General features: G+C 32.9%; 1 protein-coding gene across 1 annotated transcript in view; it reads right to left on the bottom strand.

Moving 5' to 3' along the window:
• VRK2 (VRK serine/threonine kinase 2) overlaps nucleotides 1-20,048 on the bottom strand; it is a 102,595-nt gene that overhangs the window by 45,339 nt on the left and 37,208 nt on the right. Inside the window, exons 6-7 of the mRNA XM_012477223.3 lie at nucleotides 18,872-18,977; nucleotides 17,591-17,683 (exon numbers count right to left, since the gene is read on the bottom strand). Coding sequence (XP_012332646.2) covers nucleotides 17,591-17,683; nucleotides 18,872-18,977 — 199 coding nt within the window. The remainder of the gene's footprint in view (nucleotides 1-17,590; nucleotides 17,684-18,871; nucleotides 18,978-20,048) is intronic.

Genomic DNA, 20,048 nt, shown 5'->3' with positions numbered 1-20,048 from the left:
CACCATGAAGATTCATGAGAGAATAGATGCATATACAGCTCTCAAAATAAGGTCACTTATGAAGAACAATATTAAGTAGATAAACTAATTTTTTCTGTTGTATAATACCTTATTATAATTTGGACAATTTTGTACAATTAAATCTTTTTAATTAGCACACCTTGCCGTAATGAGAAATGTGTCCATTAAGCTCTCCTAATGAGAGACTGATGAAAATTATACTAGGAAGAAAGTCACTATTCATGACTTTTAAAAATGACAAGCTAGACAACACTTTTTAAACTCTATAAATTGTTCCAGAAAATACCATGTGCAAAGAGTGAAGACTTTGAAACTGAATGGATTGTTCAGTTCATAGGAAACTGAAAAATGCCAGTTAGTTTACAGTATGAACAGCATTGTAGTTAAAACTGGTTTGCAAATAAATAAAAGGTCTTCAACTAGTAAAAAAGAAAAACCCATTGGGAAGAGTATATACATGTATTCTGCAACTTTAAAGGCTTTTCTTTAAAACAAAAAGCCATCATTTATCTTATTGGAATAGGGAATAATATTTTCCTATTTTTCCAAAAGATACTATAATGCAAAAATCTTCAAAATAAATTACACGCACACTTATAAAAACCACTATATGACCAAAGTGAAGCAGCCACATGTTTATGTTCACAAGAATCACTCGTATCTGTTAAAACACGGATGTAGCCTCACAGATGCTACTGTTTTGATGCAAATTTGTGTTTTGTATTATTGCACGAGAAAGTAGCACCCAAGTACTAAAAAGTACTACTTTTTGTATTATCATATAAGAAAGTACTTTTTTGTTTGGTAAGAAAATGATTCTTACAGTACTTTTTTGTTTCTCCTCAATTTCCCTACTTTGTTAATAATAAAACCCCACAAATGATAATAGTGCTTTATCACAATTCAGTCTAGACAAAGTAACACAATCTTAAAGAGGTGCTAGCATACTTTTCAAATATGAAGTTTATTAGAATAAGCATGAAGATAATAGTTTTCAAAACTGTAGTTTTATTGAGCTGTAAAAAGCAGTTTTTGTTTTCTGATGGAAGCAACATGTGCTTATTCTTAAAAATAATCTGCTTTGTATGTTGGATCTTTTTTTCCTCCTAGAACTTATAACTATCTACTCATATTTCCAAACTGAAAATTTTATCATTTCGTATTTACTGAGTGAAAGACTTAACATGCTCATGAGATCATTATACTGAACAACCACCAGAAAAGCTGTGCCTTTATTACTACTTCATTCCATCTATTGCCCCATCAGGACCAAGACTATGACTGCCTTGAATACTGCCATAGATTCAAGTATCAAAACAAAACCTCAAGGTATATGTAGTAATATTCTAAATGACAATAGCATTTGACCGCATGATCTCCTTTTCTATTCTAACCTGGGTCTTTTGGCAAAACATCAAAGCCTGTTGGATTAAATAGGACTGTGACTTAATAGGCTTTCCAGACTTTTGGGGAAAATTCACTCAGTAATTCATAGGCTAGCAGTTGCCTCTTTACTAAAAATACCTTCACCTATTACAGAAAATCTTTCTAATTACAGTCTATTTCTAACTTGTCCTTTTGACACAAGTTCTCAAGGATTATAAGGAAAAAGCCTATGATACTCTCTATTTCCAACCTAACGACATATAACCCGTGTTTGTACATTAACAAAGTAAAAAAAGCAATGGAAGAGGGGAATCTGGATTGCAGCTACAAATCTGAACCTAATCAAGACTTTTCAGTATATCAGTAAGTATTATCAGAGCCTAGTATATCTGTCAACAGTAGACACTCACAAAATGTTAGCTGATATAATTCGATTGTCATTGTTATATTATAAAAAGGTTCAACGTATGTAGGTTGTGTCTACATAAAACACAACTATCCAGCATTGGAAGTAGCCTATGTGCGTTAAACTAACTACACATTGTATTAAATTCAAAGACAGTATTTGAGGTCTCCAGCAATAGTGCTACCTGCATAGCCCCTTGGAGTTCCATGGTTTTTAACAGCCACTAAAAAAGGGTACCTTTTAATCAGTTTAATTTACACAGTTCAAGGAGTAATTCAAAATTCAGAAATGCCACTTTCCCACACTAACTAAAGAAAAGCCTATATGTAATATTTTGTGAAGCAGGATGCTCAAATATTTTGGTCATAAACTACTATTTGGTCATGTATGCATCTAGTTTTTAGAAATAGAAGTATAACCAGTGGAACTCAGTAGACACTCAATAAACATGTACTGAGTGTAGACAGTCAAACATTAATTTTTCAAATGCACGAACTTTCTTGGGCACTACCCTTTATTATTGGGGATAGGTGATTTAAACAGACCACCATCTACTTAGGGTATATACATTAATTAAGTGTAAATACATTTCTCCTTATGATAGAAATTAGACCTTTATAGTTCTATTTCCTATAACTAAAGGGATTCTATCATCAAACCATACACCTGAGAAGAACTACATACTAAGTCCAATAAATTACCATTTTCTTTATCTAATCAGAATATATGTCTTGTTTCATAAATCTAAAGAGTTCATATAGAGCAAAATATGAAAAAGTATCTTTTGTTATCAGCATACCAATCATAAAAAATATTTTATTATTTTCTAGCTGTTACTAAGTGCTTACTATATGCCATATGCTGGTCAAAGACTTGTACATGTTTAAATCATTTGATTCTTATAATGCCACTTTGATTCTTATAATGCCACTTAAATCATTTGATTCTTATAGTGCCACTTTGAGTAACATAACTATTATCCTTATTTTTAGCTGATGAAACAGATCAAAGAGATGAAATAACTTGGCTAAAAACACAGGGGTAACAAGAGGTAGAGCCAGGACTTAGATGCAGGGAGTCTGATTCTAGAGCTCATATCCTAGACTGAATTCTGAAAATTGAAAGTTACATAAAATATGACTCTAGAAAATAGTTCCAACCTTCTATCAAACGTTTTGCCTGGGATTAAGAAAAGGCAAACATCTTTCTTTTGTCATCTTCTTTCTGATTCTGTATAAGAATACAACTTTAGAATAAATAAGTAGACTATATAATAAAGAGGAGATCCTAACCCACATGTTAAAGAACTGCTTGGAGGGCTTACGTGTAAAACAAATCATTTTAGAAACACTATCTGGTCTGGTCCCACCTGGAGTGGCCATACGCAAAATAAAGTAGGTATCTATTTCTGCCCTCTGTTCTCACCTTTTCCCCTCCTTTTCTCTTTTCCTGTCCTAGTGCCCATGGCCGTGTGTGCGTGTGTGTATGTGTGTATACTGGTATTCATGCTAGTGTGTGAGCAACTTACATGGAACAGAACACTATCCTGAGATTTATATTAAAATTACTTGGAAATTTTATTATGTCAACCTCCAGCCAAAGACTTCTATGTTCCTCTATTAATTTTCCATGGATGCTGTAACAAGGCATCACAACCTGGTGGCTTAAACAATGAAACTGTATTGCCACATAGTTCTGAAGTCTAGAAGTTTGGAATCAAGGTGTGATCAGGGTTGGTTCCTTTGGAAGGCTGTGAGGAATAATCTTTTCCATGCCTCTCTCCTAGGTTCTGGTATCTCAGGCATTTCTTGGCTTATAGATAGTATTTTCCCCATCTCTTCCCATTGTCTTCCCTCCATGCATATCTGTCTCCATGTTCAAATTTCCCCTTTTTATAAGGACACAAGTCATACATGTACCCAAGAAGTAATTTCTCATCCCTCCTCTCCATCCTCCCAAATCTCTAATGACTGACTGGTATTCCACACTTTATGTCCATATGTAATATTATTTTGTATTTGACTATGTTTCTAAGTTGCTTCGCCTAACATAATAGTATCCAGTTCCATCCATGTTGCCACAATGACAGGATTTCATTCTTTTTATGGCTGAATAGTATTCCATAGTACATGTACATGACATTTTTAACCAATCATCCATTGATGGACACTTAGGTTAATTCCATATTCCATAATTCACTACTGTGAATAGTGCTGCAATAAACATACAAGTGCAGGTATCTTTTTGATACAATGATATCTGCTCCTTTTGGTAGATATCCAGTAGCGGGACTGTTGTTTTGAATGGTAGTTCTATTTTTAGTTATGTGAGACATCTCCATACTATTTTCCAAAGAGGTTGTGCTAATTTATATTCCCACCAACGGTGTATAAGCAATCCCTTATCTCTGCATCCCCGCTAACATGCTCATGTTATTTTTTGTCTTTTTCATAATAGCTACTCTGACTGGTATAAGATGATATCTCATTATGGTTTTAATTTGCATTTCTCTGATGATTAGTGATGTTGAGCATTTTTTTCATATACTTACTGGCTATTTGTATGTCTTATTTTAAATGATATCTGTTCATGTCTTTTGCCCACTTTTTATTAGGGTTACTTTTTTTCTTGTCAAGTTCCTTATAGATTCTGGATATTAGCCCTTTGTCATATGCATCGCTTGCAAATATTTTCTTCCATTCTGCAGCTGGTCAGTTCACTCGGTTGTTTCTCTTGCTGTGCAGAGGCTTTTCTGTTTTCACTTGTCTATTTTTGTTGCTTAAGCTTTTCAGATCTTAGTTGTTAATTCTTTACCTAGAACAATGTCCAGAAGAGCTTTCCCTTGTTTCACTTCTAGTATTTTTTATAGCTTCAGGTCGTACATTTAGGTCTTTAATCCATCTTGAGTTGATTTTTATATATGGTGAGAGAGAGGGGTCCATTTTCATTATTCTGCAAATGACAATCCAATTTTCCCACCACAATTTATTGAACAGAGTATTCTTTCCCCAGTGTACACTTTTGTTGACTCTATCAATGATCACTTGGCTGTAGACATGTGGCTTTATTTCTGGGTTCTCTATTCCGTTCCACTGATCTAGTGTCTATTTTTATACCAGAACCATGCTGTTTTGGTTATTATAGCCTTGTAGTATAATTTGTAGTATAAATGTGATGCCTCCAGCTTTGTTCTTTGGGCTTAAGACTGCTTTGGCTATTCAGGCCCCCTTTTTACCTCTATGTGAATTTCACTGATTTCTGCCTAATTCTGTGAAAAAATGAGGCTTATATTTCGATAGATATTGCATTCAATCTGTAGATTGTTTTGGGCACTGTGCTCATTTTAACAACTCTTCTGATATATAAGCATGGAATGTTTTTCCATTTGTTTGTGTCATCTACAATTTCTTTCCACTGTTTTGTAGTTACCTTGTAGATATCTTTCACTTTCTTGGTTATTCTTAGGTATTTTATTTCATTTTTATAGTTATTGTAAATAAAACTGCCTTCTTGATTTGGTTTTTAGCTTCATTGTTACTGGTGTATAGAAATGCTACTGATTTTTGTACATTGATTTTACATCCTCAAACTTCACTAAATTCATTTGTCAAATCTAAGAGATTTTTGGAAGAGTTTTTAGGATTTTCTAAATATAAGATCATATTGTTAGCAAATAGAGATAATTTGACTTCTTTTGAAATTTGGATGTATTTCATTTCTTTCTCTTGCCTGACTGCTCTAGCTAGGATATCCACTACTATGATAAACAAGAGTGGTAAAAGTAGGCATTCTTATCTTATTCCAGTTTGTAGGGAGATTGCTTTCAACTTTCCCCCATTTAGTGTGATTTTGGCTTATATGGCCTTTGTTATATTGAGTTATGTTCTTTCTATGCCTAGTTTATTGAGGCTTTCTATCATGAAGAGATACTGAATTTTATCAAATGCTTTTTTCTGCACATATAAATAATCATATGGTTTTTGTTTTTAATTCTGCTCATGTGATGAATCACATTTATTGATTTGCCTATGTTGAACCATTCTTGCATCTCTGGAATGAAACCTACTTGATCATGGTGTATTGTTTTTAATGTGCTGTGGGATTTGGTTTGCTAGTATTTTGTTGAGGATTTTGCATTTGTGATCATGGGAGATACTGAACTTAAGTTGTTTGTTGTTGTTCTTGTTTAGCTTTGGCATAAGGCTCATACTGGCTTTACAGAATGAAATAGGGAGGATTCCCTCTTCCTCAATTTTCTGAAACAGTTTCAGTAGGATTGGCATTAGTTTTTCTTTGCACTTTTGGTAGAATTTGGCTATGAATTCATCTGGTTACAGGCTTTTTTTTGTTTGTTGGAAGATTTTTTATTACCAGTTCTATCTCACTACTTTGTTATTGGTCTGTTCAGGATTTTTATTTCTTCCTGATTCCATCTTGGGAGACTGTATGTTTCTAGGACTGTATCCATTTCCTCTAGCTTTTCCAGTTTGTAAGCATATAGTTGTTCATAGAAGTCTCTGATGATCTCTTGAATTTCTGTGGTAGTAACTGTAATGTCGCCTTTTGTGTATTTGGATCTTCTCTTTTCTTGCTTAGTCTAGCTAGTAGTTTACCAATTTAGTTTCTCTGTTTAAAGAACAAACTTGTCATTTTGTTGATCTTTTGTCCATTTTTTTTTTTTTTTGGTCTCAATTTCACTTAGTCCTGCTTTGATCTTTGCTATTTATTTTCTTCAGCTAGCTTTAGGTATGGTTTGTTGTTGTTTTTCTAGTTTCTTGAGATTGGATGTTTGGTTGTTAATTTGTGATTTCTTTTTCTGAAGTACACATTTAAAAATATAAACTTCCCTCTTAGCAGTACTTTTTTCTGTATCCCAAAGGCTTTGGTATGTTGTGTCTCCATTTTCTTTCATTTGGAAAAATTTTTAAATTTTTATCTGAATTTCATCATTGATCCAAAGATCAGTGAGAAACGTGTTGTTTAATTTCCATGTATTTGTATAGTTTCAAGAATTACTCTTGGTATTAATTTCTAGTTTTATTCTACTGTGGTCTTAGATGGCACTTGATATGATTTTGATTTTTTTTAATTTATTGAGGCTAGTTTTGAAGCCTAACATATAGTCTATTTTGGAGAACATTTCCTGTGCTGAGTAAAATGTATATTCTGAAGATGGATAGAATGTTCTACAAATAACTGTCTCAACCATTTGATCTGAAGTTCAATTTAAGTCTAGAGTTTCCTTGCTGATTTTCTGTCTCAATGATCTGTTTAGTGCTGTGAGTGGGGTGTTGAAGTCCCCCATTATTATTGTATTGCTATCTCTTTCTTTAGGTTTTGTAATATTTGTTTTACGAATCTGGCTGCTCCCGAGTTGGGGGCATGTATATTTAGGACTGCTATATCCTCTTGTTGAATTGATTGTTTTATCATTATATAATATAACCTCCTTTGTCTTTTTTTTTTTTAACCGTTTTTGATTTACAGCGTGTTTTATCTAAGCATGGCTACTCCTGCTTGCTTTTGGTTTCCGCTTGCATGGAATATCTTTTTCAAGCCCTTGACCTTCCGTCTATAAGTGTCTTTACTAGCAAGGTGAGTTTCTTGTAACCAGTATATAGTTGGTTCATTTTTTTACAAAAATCCATTCTGGCAATCTTTATATTTTAATTGGAGCATTTAATCCATTTACATTCAGGGTTAATATTAATATATGAGGGCTTTTTCCTCATAATGCTTTAAAAGCTTTTGAGAAGGTACAGTTCAACCCACAGCAGTTCCCAGTGTCAGTTTCTCTATGTGAATGTGCTGATAGAGTTTCCTGCAAGGAAACAGTCATAATGGCTCTATTAAATAGTAAAGATCTTTTGACACGCTCGCCTGATCTTTTGCAATGGGAATTTAAGAAATCTACAAATGACTTAGTTACTGTACCTGGCTATATACACTATATCTAGCTCTACTTGTTTGGCTTGACCTGTTACTCCTGAACAGTGATTAACTAATTAATAAATTCATTTATGCATCAATCTTTTTAATTTCTCATTGTGCCCTCATCACTTATTTACTGAGTGCTGATTATATATTCCATGCTCCATGCCAGCTTCTGGAAATATAAAGTTGAAATAAACACAATCACTGCTTTCCTATTTGTCAGACAAGAGACAAGCTCTCCATATGTACATATATATCAAAGACACCACATTCACTTGGTTCTATACCAGTAGTTTCCTAAATCAGATTTTAGCTAACAACCAGTTCTATCTAGTGAGTCAGAGGCCATGAGAAATAAAAGGGACCAAAGAAATCACATGATCTAGACTGCTGGATTTACAGAAAGAGAAAGTGTAGCATAAAGTCCACTACTCACGCCTGTAATCCCAGCACTTTGGGAGGCCGAGGCGGGTGGATCACGAGGTCAAGAGATCGAGACCATCCTGGTCAACATGGTGAAACCCCGTCTCTACTAAAAATACAAAAAATTAGCTGGGCATGGTGGTGCATGCCTGTAATCCCAGCTACTCAGGAGGCTGAGGCAGGAGAATTGCCTGAACCCAGGAGGCGGAGGTTGCGGTGAGCCGAGATCGCGCCATTGCACTCCAGCCTGGGTAACAAGAGTGAAACTCCGTCTCACAAAAAAAAAAAAAAAGTCCACTAAAAAAAGTCACAAAAGAAGGAAAAAAGAGTTTGAGTACAATTAGAATAATTATCTGTATTTCTATATTCTCATATTTTAGGATACATAAGAAAATGGAAGACAAAACTGCACCTTACATTAAGGAATGACTGTGAAGTTTGTTAAGAGTAGTAATTACAGGCCAGGCACCTTGGCTCACGCTTGTAATCCCAGCATTTTGGGAGGCTAAAGCGAGTAAATCATTTAAGATCACGAGTCTGAAACCACCCTGGCCGATATGGTGAAACCCCATCTCTACTAAAAACACAAAAAATTAGCCAGGCATGTTAGTGGCGTATGCCTGTAGTCCCAGCTACTCGGGAGGCTGAGGTAGGAGAATCACTTGAACCCAGGAAGTGGAGAGTGTAGTGAGCCGAGATCACGCCATTGCATACCAGCCTGGGTGGCAGAGCAAAGCTCCATCTCAAAAAAAATAAATAAATAAAGTAGTGATTACAATTTTGATAATATAGTAAATTGTCTTTAGTTTTTAGATATGTATACACACTGAATGAAGTATTTAGATAAAATATAATGATATCTATAATTTACTTTAAAACAAGTAAACAGTTCTTAAAACAGTTTATGAACTGATCTGTGAAATCTAGGTATGTAGCAAATTATCAAAATTCAAAAATAACATATTCATATAACAGTTCTACTGGGACAAAGACAAATTCAATGAAAGTATATATTTTAAAAATAATCCTATTAATTTAAAACTCATAAAATAATAATTTTAAAAGTCCAAATAATTAAAATCACAGAAACTGTTTCCTGAAAATATACAGCAGAGCCTCACTAGGAAGGAAAGAATAATATGTATATTAATCTATACTATAACCCTATCTACATAATAGCAAAATACTTCAAAGGAGTCTCACCAGCTGTACCTCCTAATAGTATTATAGCATCATTAAGCTAAGATATACAACACTACTCTGGAGATAATAAAATATAGAGGTATTATAATAAGTAATTTTTATATTGTTTATATATAGAAGTGAATAAAACTAAATTTTATAGATGTTCAACACAGGAAACACTACTTCTAAATACTGACCATACTGTGTGCACATTCCACGAAAAATTCTTACAAACACATTCACACTCCATTTTACAAGCAACCTTGATTGATAAATGAATTGTGTTAGAATTCCCTCTAGCAAACAGTAAACAAGCAGCTTTAATGAGGCTTATGACCCTGCCCTATAAATATCCTAGGAACTTTGAAAGTAAGTATTTTGTCACCAGATACAGGTCAGGTATTAAAACTCCTTCTTCCAGATCACTAATTTTTTTTTTCTACTTTTCAGCTTCCTTAATTGTGCAACAATATGCAAGACACTTTTGAAACACTGTAAGAAACATTACCTTCTGCAATGAGCTTTAAGTATCTGGAAAACACTTTCACAAAATCACAGAGTTTTAGGGCTAGAGGAACCTTTGAGATCACATAGTTGAAATCCCATATTTTATACACTAGAAAGCCAAAGCCTATACAGGTTATGTCATTTGCAATTCTGCTCAATGGCAGTGCTGAAACTAGAACCTAGTCTCTTGACTCAGTCCACCACAATTCCCAGGAATCAAGAAGACACCGTGACAAGCGTTTTTAAAGACCACAGGTATACTAACTTCCACATGTTAACATGAAGAATTATTCTCTACCTCTGAGGGTCATCCTCTTTGACGTATTAGGCAGCTTTAGAACAGAAACATATGCAGCATAATGGGGCAAGGAGCGCTACAATCAAGGTATACCTGGCACTGAGATGACAGATATTGCATCAAGACAGGCTTCATGCCTTAAACAGTCAATAAAGTATTTCTTGAAGGGTTACAGGAAGGAAATGCATATATATGCTGTGAGGAACATAAAAGAAGTACATCTCAAGGAGTTCATTCTAGTTCAGAATGTAAGGCAACATGAAGGCAAGTGAGACCTGAGCACTCAGAGGCTTAAAATATACATTAGGAGCTATAGGAAATTAGAAAAAGGAAAAGCTCAGTATAGAGCAGAATCATTAAGAAAGGCTTCACATAAGCTGTTGCATGAAAAGAATATGTCTCTGATCAACAAAGAGGTGCCTTTCCAGATGTGAGGAGAGCATCTGCACCACTGAAATAACAGTTGATATTTCAAACTGCATCAATTTCCTTCAAGTGACACTGGGAGATACAAGCAAGTGGACATTACTTAAAACACCACTATCATTTTTGGTAATTCCATTATAAGTAAGGAAATCAGAAAGATACATTTGTTTTCCAAATACTAGATCAGCACTCACAAGGCTACCTTTCTAATTACCAATTGTTCAACACCATATCATATTCCAAAATCAGCAAGGTTTTGAAGAGAGCTTAAACATTTAGATTAGGTGGTCCAAGAGGATAATATCTACCTACCTATCAATGAAGCACAAATTTATAGTTATAAACATAATATTTTTAAAGAATACAATAATGCCTAACACAATAGAATAGAATAAATAATGCCTAGAATAAATAATAGAATAAATAATGCCTAACACAATAAATGATCAAAAAGTTAGCTAAAATGGATTTTTATTGTCTTTTCTAAAGACATATTGCTTCTGTAAGTATATGTTTTTTAATACAGTCATGAATTGCTTAATGACAGGGATATGTTCTAAGAAATGTATTGTTAGGTAATTTTCATTATCGTATGAACATCATAGTGTACTTACACAAACCCAGATAGTATAGCTTTCTACACACCTAGACTATACAGTACGACTTACTGCTCTTAGGCTACAAACCTGTATAGCATGTTGCTATAGTAAATACTGTAGGCAGCTGTAACACAATAGTATTTGTGTATCTAAATATATCTAAACATAGAAAAGGTACATTAAAATACTGTATAAAAGATTTAAAAATGCTATAGCTGTATAGGGCACTTACCATGAATGGAACTTGCAGGACTGAAAGTCACTCTGGTTGACTGACTGCGTGAGTGTTGAATAAATGTGAAGGCCTAGGACATTACTATATGCCACTGTAGACTTACAAAACACTGTACACTTAGGCTACATTAAATGTGTTTAAAATTTTTTTTCTTTCTGCAGTAAGTTAACCTTAGCTTACCATACCATACTTTATAAACTATTTTTCTTTAAACTTTTTGACTCCTTTGTAGTAACACTTAGCTTTAAACACACCTTGTAAAGCTGTACAAAAATTCTTTCTTTATATCCTCATTCTACATGCTTTTTCTATATTTATTTTTTTCTTGCTTTTAAACTTGCTTGTTAAAAACTAAGACACACTCACACACACATTAGCCTAGACGTATACAGAGTCAGGATAATGAATATCACTGTCTTCTACCTCTTGTCCCACTGGAAGGTCTTCAGGGGCAATAACATGCATGGAGCTGTCCTCTCCTAAGATAACAGTCTCCTGAAATACTTTCTGAAGGGCCTGCATGAAGCTGTTTTACAGTTAACATTTTTTTATATAAGTAGAAGGAATATACCCTAAAATAATAACAAGAGTATAGTGCAATAAATATATAAACTAGTAACACAGTTATTATCAAGTATTATATAGTGTACATAATTGTTATGTGCTATACTTTTACACAAAGAGCAGCACAGGTTTGTTCATACCAGCATTACCACAAACACATGAGTAACATGTTGCCCTATGACATTACTATGGCTATGATATTACTAGGCAATAGAAACTTTCCAGCTCCATTATAATCTTATAGGACCACTGTTGTATATGTGGTTCATTGTTGACTAAAACATCATAATATGGTATATGACTGTATAATTTAATTTTAAATTTTAATTAATTTACATTTTTAACCAAACCAGTATAGGGGACAAACTACATTTCCTCTACTAAATGTGATACTACCACTGTTGTTGTAGTAAGTACTACAACAGAAAATTACAAACTTTCATAAATAGTCTAAAAAAACTTGAAAGATTTAAAAACTTGAAAGATTAAGAAACTCTCCCCCTAAAAAACTTGAAAAAAATTCTTAAAAAGCACATAAAACAAGATGAAAACACAGCAAATAGAGTAGCAAATGTCTACCTAATAGCACAGCAATAATTAAAAAAAACAACTATAAGAGAAGAAGGAGACAAACACACTAATAAGAGTAGATATTTAAACAACACTCTTAGTACAAAACAGCTTAGGCTGATAAAAAGTAAGTAAAGATATAGATGACATAAACAATAGAGTGAATAAGGTAGATCTTTTGAACTTTTGTCGCATTTTACATTCTGAAAATAAGAATATATTTTTCTCAAGCAAACATGGAAGACTGACAAAAACTGATCCACTTTTAAGTCACAAAGCATCAGTGCATTCCGAAGAGTAAATTACTATAAACAATATCATAATTCTAGGCATTAATAAAAACAGTATTTAAAGGCCCTTCCACGTAAAAATTTAAGAATTTCCTATTGAACTACTTTTCAGGTGAAAGAAAAATACGAACTTTCCAAAAGAATAAAGAGAACAAAAACATTATATACCAAAATCAATGAGACGTCATAGAAAACAATAAGCAGAGGAGAATTCATAGCCTTAAACTCTTATGAAAGGACACCCAATTGGAAAACTAAAAAAGTTGAGAAAGGTAAAATTAAGAGAGTACATATGAAGACATAATAAAGGAAAAATCAGAAATTAATAATTAGAAAAAAGAAAAAATCTCAATAAATCAAAATTGAACTTTGTTAAAAATTAACAAAAGGGACTACTACTGGCCACCTTCACCAGGATAGAAAAACAGAGAAAGCAAAACAAAATTTAGAATACCTAGAAAGAAACAATCATTGAGGTAGAAAAAATTTAAGTCATAAGAAACTACAGTGCAGACTACCACACAAATAAATTTGAAAAAAAAAAAGATAACATGTATAACAACTATAACAGACACTCAAATAGAAATACAGAACTTAAACGACCAATTTCTATAGAAAAAAGTAGAGAATTACAAATAACTACCTCATAGAAAAGCAAAAGAATCAAATGGTTTCACATTCAAAGACCAGATGGTTCCAATGTAACAGAAATAGTTCTAAAACACAGAAAATAAAACCTCTAAATTCTTTTCATGAATGAAATATAATGTTGGTACCAAAATATGTAAAGACAGAACAAAATTAGAAAACTATGGATCAATATCACATGAATATCAATATGAAATCACTTCATAAAATATTAGTGAACTTCAACACTGTACTAATATTATGCCATAACAAATTGAGATTTATTCCTTAAAAGTAAGGTTGGTTCAATATTAGAAGCACAGCAATATATTATACCATATTAAAAGATTTGAGACAAATATATGATTATTTCTATTTAGGCTAAACAAGACTGAAAAAACTCAACACCGATTCAATAAAAATAAAAAAACATTCAAGATCTTGGAAGTTGATATTTTCTTGACTTTATAAACAGATAAACACACACTCATATTCACACATATAATTCACACACATATACACAAACCTTAGTTCTAAAGCCATCATCACATTTAATGGGGTAATACTTTAGGCATTTCCAATAAGATTAGGAAGAGTGAAAGATGATTACCACCTTTCTTACTATTTAATACTGTACTCGATGTCCTAGACAATGCAATTAGACAAGACAAATCAAATACAAAAACTGTAAGAGAAGAAAAACTACTGTATCTATTTGTATATGACAGTTTTCTAAGAACACTCTAAAGAACCATTACAAAAACTACTCCAAACCACAAAATAATTCCGTAAATTAACAGGATGTAAAATTAATGCATGGAAATAAAAATTTTTATATAAACAGAAATCATAAGAAATAATAAATCCACACCGACAACATCAACAAAAGGTATAATATTTAGAAATAAATGTAATAAGAAATACGCAAAATTAGTAAGAAGAAAGCTTTAAAATAATCCTAAGGAAGGACCTAATGCAAAATTAATGAAAAACAAAAACATTTCTTTTTATATGAACATCTATACATCATAAAGATGTCAGGTCTTCCCCAAATTAATTTTAAAACTTAACACAATTTCAATGAAAATGCCAACAAGTATTATTCTTACGTGAAACTAGAAAAATAATATCGAAAAATACTGTATAAATTTCTGGGATAACACTGAAAAAGAACAACTATGGGGAACTACTAGTCCAACCCGATGTTAAAATACATTTTATAAAGCTTCAGAAATTAACGCATCAGTATTTATGCCTCGTATTGTTATATAAATAGACAAATCAGTGGGATTCAACAAAGTACAGAAATAAAACCAAGTACATGAGGAAATGGAATATATGATAAAAGCAGCAACAAATATTACTAAAGCAAAGCTATATTTTAAAATAAATAATGTTAGAACAACTGGAAAACCACTTAAAATAAACTCTAATGAATAAGAGAGCTTTAGGTTTAAAAAATGAAACCAGGTAGATAGAGCAAATGAAATACCACACATTGCTGATGGGAATGTATAATGGTACAATCACTCCAGAAAACAACTTGGTAGTTTCCAAGTTAAACATACACTTTCATATGACCCAGAAATTCCACTCCTAGTTATTTAATCAAAAGGAAGTGAAACATATTTCTCCACAAAGCCTGTATGTGAATGCTTAGCTTATAGCAACTTTATTTATAATTGTCAAAAACTGAAAACAACCAAGATAGCCATCAACGGGTGAACAGAAATTGTAGTTTTCAATAAAATATTACTCAGCAATAAAAAGAAATGAACTACTAACGACCTACAAAGATAAATCTCAAAAGCATTATGTTAAGTGAAGGAAGACAGACACAAAACAGTACATACCTTACAATTCCATTTATATACCATTCTTGAAAATGCACAAATATAGGGACGGAAATCATTGCCAGGGGCTGGTAGCAATGCCAGGAAAAGGGGACTGACTCTAACGGGGAATGAGAGAACTTTTGGAAAGAAATGTTCTACATCTTGGTGGCAGTAGTGGTTACATGATACATACATCTGTCAAAACATATCAAAATGTACATTTAAAAAGGTAATATTCTGTTTGTAAATTATATCTCAAAAAACCTAATCTTTAAAAAGTATGCAGATATTGCCAAATTTCCCTTCCACTAACTTTATTTTCATATACCTATTTAATTTACATTCCCGTGGGGATTCTAAAAGTGCTGATACCTTTATCAGCCTCAATATTATCAGACTATTATTTCAGGCCTCTTCAATTTGATATGTCCTTTAAAAAGGGTGCCTCGATGTTTTGGTCTCCTTATCTTTTCATTTTTAGCAAAGGTGGCCTTTTTTCCTGTTTCTAGGACAGTCATATTCCTTCTCTGTTCTGTTTTTTCATTTCTTTCCATCATTGCTTTAAAAACATATTTAGTGTTTTTCTTATTAACTTTTTTTAGTAGTGGCTAGATATTCTCAAATATTTGTCATAAATCTATTTCCCAGTCTCTTATTCACCTTTCATTTTGAAAAATTTTTAAATATACAGACATCTTAAAATTTTAAAGCTGTCAATATTTTCAGTTGAGATTTTTGTTCTCTTGTATTTTTATTTAGAAATTTATTTAACCCATGCAGAGATCAAATATTTGATTATTTTTTTTCGAATTTTTTAGACTCAATCATTTAACTCCTTAAACATGTGATAATACAGTAGTCAATTGGTTATATTGTTATTTAAATTTAAGTTAAATTAAAAATTTAGTTTCTCAATATTAATATTTTAATATTTAAAAATATAATCTGCTTTTTTAAACAGACTATATTTTTTAGAGAAGTTTTAGGTTTGATTTAGGTAAATTTAGAGCAATATAGATAAAACTGAGAGGTAAATACATTAAGTTCCCATCCTCTCCACTACCAACATCCTTCACTAGACTGGCACATTTTTTGCAGTGGATGAACCTATACTGACACATCATTATCATCTAAAAGCCATCATTTACATTACGTTCACTCTTAGTCTTGTCCATTCTGTAGATCTTAACAACCAAATGATGACATGTATCACCATTATAGTATCATGCAGAATAGTTTCACTGCCCTAAAAATCTACCGTGCCTCACTCATTCATCCTTCCTCTCCCTTCTAACCTATGGAGATAGTAAAAAATTGGTCTTTTTACTATCCTTATGGTTTTTTCTTTTCCAGAATGTCATATAGTTGAAATTATATAGTATCTAGCCTTTTCAGATTGGCTTATTTCACATAGTTAAATACATTTAAGTTTCTTCCATGTTTTCTCTTGGCTCAAAAGTTCATTTCTATTTAGCAATGAATAATATTTCATTACCTGGATGTAACAGTTTGTCCATTCACCTACTCAAGGACATCTTGGTTACTTCAATGTTTTGTTGAGTATAAATAAACCTACTATACAACATTCATGTTCAGGTTTTTGGGTGGATGCAAGTTTTCAACTCATTTGGGTAAATACTAAGGAGCCCAACAGCTGCTTGATATGTTAAGAGTGTCTAGCTTTCTAAAAAACTGCCAAACTGTCTTCCAAAGTGGCTGTGTCATTTTGCATTCCCATGAGCAAGAAATGAGAGTTCTTGTTACTCCATATACTCATCAGCAGTTGGTAATGTACTGACCATGTTTCAAGTATTTAGCAACATATTGCTAATGGCTACCATATTGAAGAGTCAAACAGAATATTTTCATCATTACACAAAGTTTTAATGGAAAAGCTTCTCTGCTTAAAATTTAATTGGTTATAGAGTAGGAAATGATAAACTAATATGACAGCTTTTTTTAACCTCTGCATAAATCCAACTCTACTCCCACTGGATTTTGGGGTTGTTTACCTATATTTGCTCAGAAATTCAAATTCCTGCTCAGCCACTTCTTAACAATGTGCCCATTAACATATTATTTAACCCCTCTGACTCTCAGTTTCTCATCCTAATTACTCATTAGTTTGGTACAAAGATTAAATTAGATAAGCAGGTAAGATAAATTACAACATTCATCATGTTATGCCCTCATTTGTAAACTCTTCTGGGTTAGGAGTTTGTTTTCTGAATGTTTCAGTTTCATACTTTAAAGACCTTTACTAAAAGCAAAAGTATGTATTTACCTGATCTGGATTTTTGTAACCCAAAAGTAGATTTGCTGCTTTTATATCACCATGAACATACTCATTTTCATGTATATATTCCAGTACATCCAACTGTGAAAATAAATAGATAAAATAAGGTTATACTGCTATCTATTTAGAACTCATGATCAATTTCAACATATTGAATATAGAATAACATGGGTTTTTTCATATTAACAATGACAAAGTGATGTATTTCAAAATTAATGGTCAATTATTCTAAAATATCACATCTTCTGGTTGCTTATCCTGGAAAAAAAGTTTAATAAAATGATCCTCAAAAATCACGTGTTTTAGTTGAAGTTCCCTTGGAAGAAAATTAGGATTCAAAAATGCTTATGCCTAATTCCTGATAGCCCAGTAGCCAAACTGCACTGCACAAAGAGGAAAAACACAGCATAAAATCAGAGATCTACAGTGAAACAATCTGGAAGCCCACTCAGCAATTCCTCACCTAAACAATAATTTTAAATCAAGTCTTGAGAATCTTAGAACAAAATGCCATGTCCATGAGCAAAGGGAAAGGTATTCTTTCTCTATATGGTAATAGAAAACTCCTTAGCTTCATCTCTAAAGCCCTTCAGCCTTGTATGTTACATACACTTAGTACTCAATAAACATTTGCTGGCTTGGAGGATGGATAAATGAGAAAATTAATGCATTCCATTTGCTGCATCCCAATCTGGCATAAGCAGCATCATGCTACTGAAAGTGAAAAAATGAGACTTAAAACAAAACAAACATCAGAATACAAATATGTAGTATAAACGAATGTATGCCTGGGTGCTATTAAGAGTTCCTTGTTTCTGATTTGGTAAAGTATATTTTATTCATTGCCACAACTAATTATTGCCACCATCCCAAACTCATAATAAAAACTTTATAGCACCCCATACCATCTCTTGTTTAAAATGGCTGACAATACATTTTGCCATAACTTGCATTGTTATAACTGACAAAAGAAAGGTTATTCTTAATGGCAATGAAAACTTGTTGTGGTATACAAAAGAAAGCTGTGAGGAAAAAGATCAGACTGGAGAACCAAAACCTGACTGAATTTGCAGTGCCAGACACAGCACAGCACATTCTGTCACTTACAGAGCCCACGGTTATCAATTTCACCAAAACAGCCTCTACTCCTAACTGATGTCTCTAGGGCAATAATCACTCATTCTCTAATAACAAAAGGAAAAGATTTCTGTACTGTAAGAAGTAAATAATTTGGAAACAGAGCATGTGAAATAAGTAATTCTTTCTTACCATTCGGATACCTAATTGCAGGACAGTTGACTTTTTAAAGGTACCATTCTGATCTGAGATCTTCTGTAAATCTATTCCTAGTCTTTCCATTACCATAAATCTGTAACTATAAGAAAGAAGCATCAAAAAAAGATCATCCTGAGAAAGTAATGCTTGAAATTGTCTATTTAATTTGAAACAAGAAAAATTATGCTCAACCTAACAACCAGGTATGATACAATCTAAACCATTAGAGAATGAATGCATGTTCATAATTCTGCTATTCTTTTGCAGAAACTGCTCAGTATTATTTACTTTGCAGATGGTTTTCTAGAAGAGAATGCTATACTGAACCATTCAACTATATTTACATAATAAAAAAATCTTTCTAAATTAGACAGTACTTAATTCAATTTATTTTGACTCCATGATTTCTTGCAATGTGGTCTTGAACAAATTTTTGTCCACACATACATTTTTTTGTTTTTGTTTTAGATGGAGTCTCGCTCTGCTGCCAGGCTGGAGTGCAGTGGCACAATCTCGGCTCACTGCAACCCCCGCCTCCCGGATTCAAGCAATTCTCCTGCCTCAGTCTCCTGAGTAGCTGGGATTACAGGTGCACGCCACCACACCCAGCTAATTTTTGTATTTTTAGTAGAAATGGGGTTTCACTATGTTGGCCAGGATGGTCTCAATCTCTTGTCCTCGTGATCCACCCACCTCAGTCTCCTAAAGTGCTGGGATTACAGGTGTGAGCCACCACACCTGGCCACGTGAATTTTGTATTTGTTTCTTGATAAGATCATATTTACCTTCTCTATACATTTATAAACATGTTTTTTCTAAAGTGCACTTCTTCCTTTTCTGTTCTATTTGGCACTTTCATACCTTCTTTCCTTCCCTTCATTTACATATTCACATCAGCACCTATTCTATATCTGTTTAATGTGTGCATACACAAACACACACATTTAAGAATTTGTTTTACAAAAATGTGATCGTATTATATGCACTTTCTCCATCTTACTTTTTTTCAGTAGTATCTCATCAAAATCCTTCTAAGGCAACTGGTATAGCTCTAATTGACTTCTTTAATGGGCTAAATATGATGTGATATGGATGTACCATCATTCAATCAACCATTCAGTCCCCTACTGGCAGCCCTTTACTTCACTTCAAGATTACTGTTGGCTCATTT

Source organism: Aotus nancymaae, unplaced genomic scaffold, assembly GCF_030222135.1.
Source record: "Aotus nancymaae isolate 86718 unplaced genomic scaffold, 86718_ANA_hifiasm-v0.15.2.pri h1tg000057l, whole genome shotgun sequence".
Lineage (NCBI taxonomy): Eukaryota > Metazoa > Chordata > Mammalia > Primates > Aotidae > Aotus > Aotus nancymaae.
This window is presented reverse-complemented; position numbering and strand designations above follow the sequence as displayed.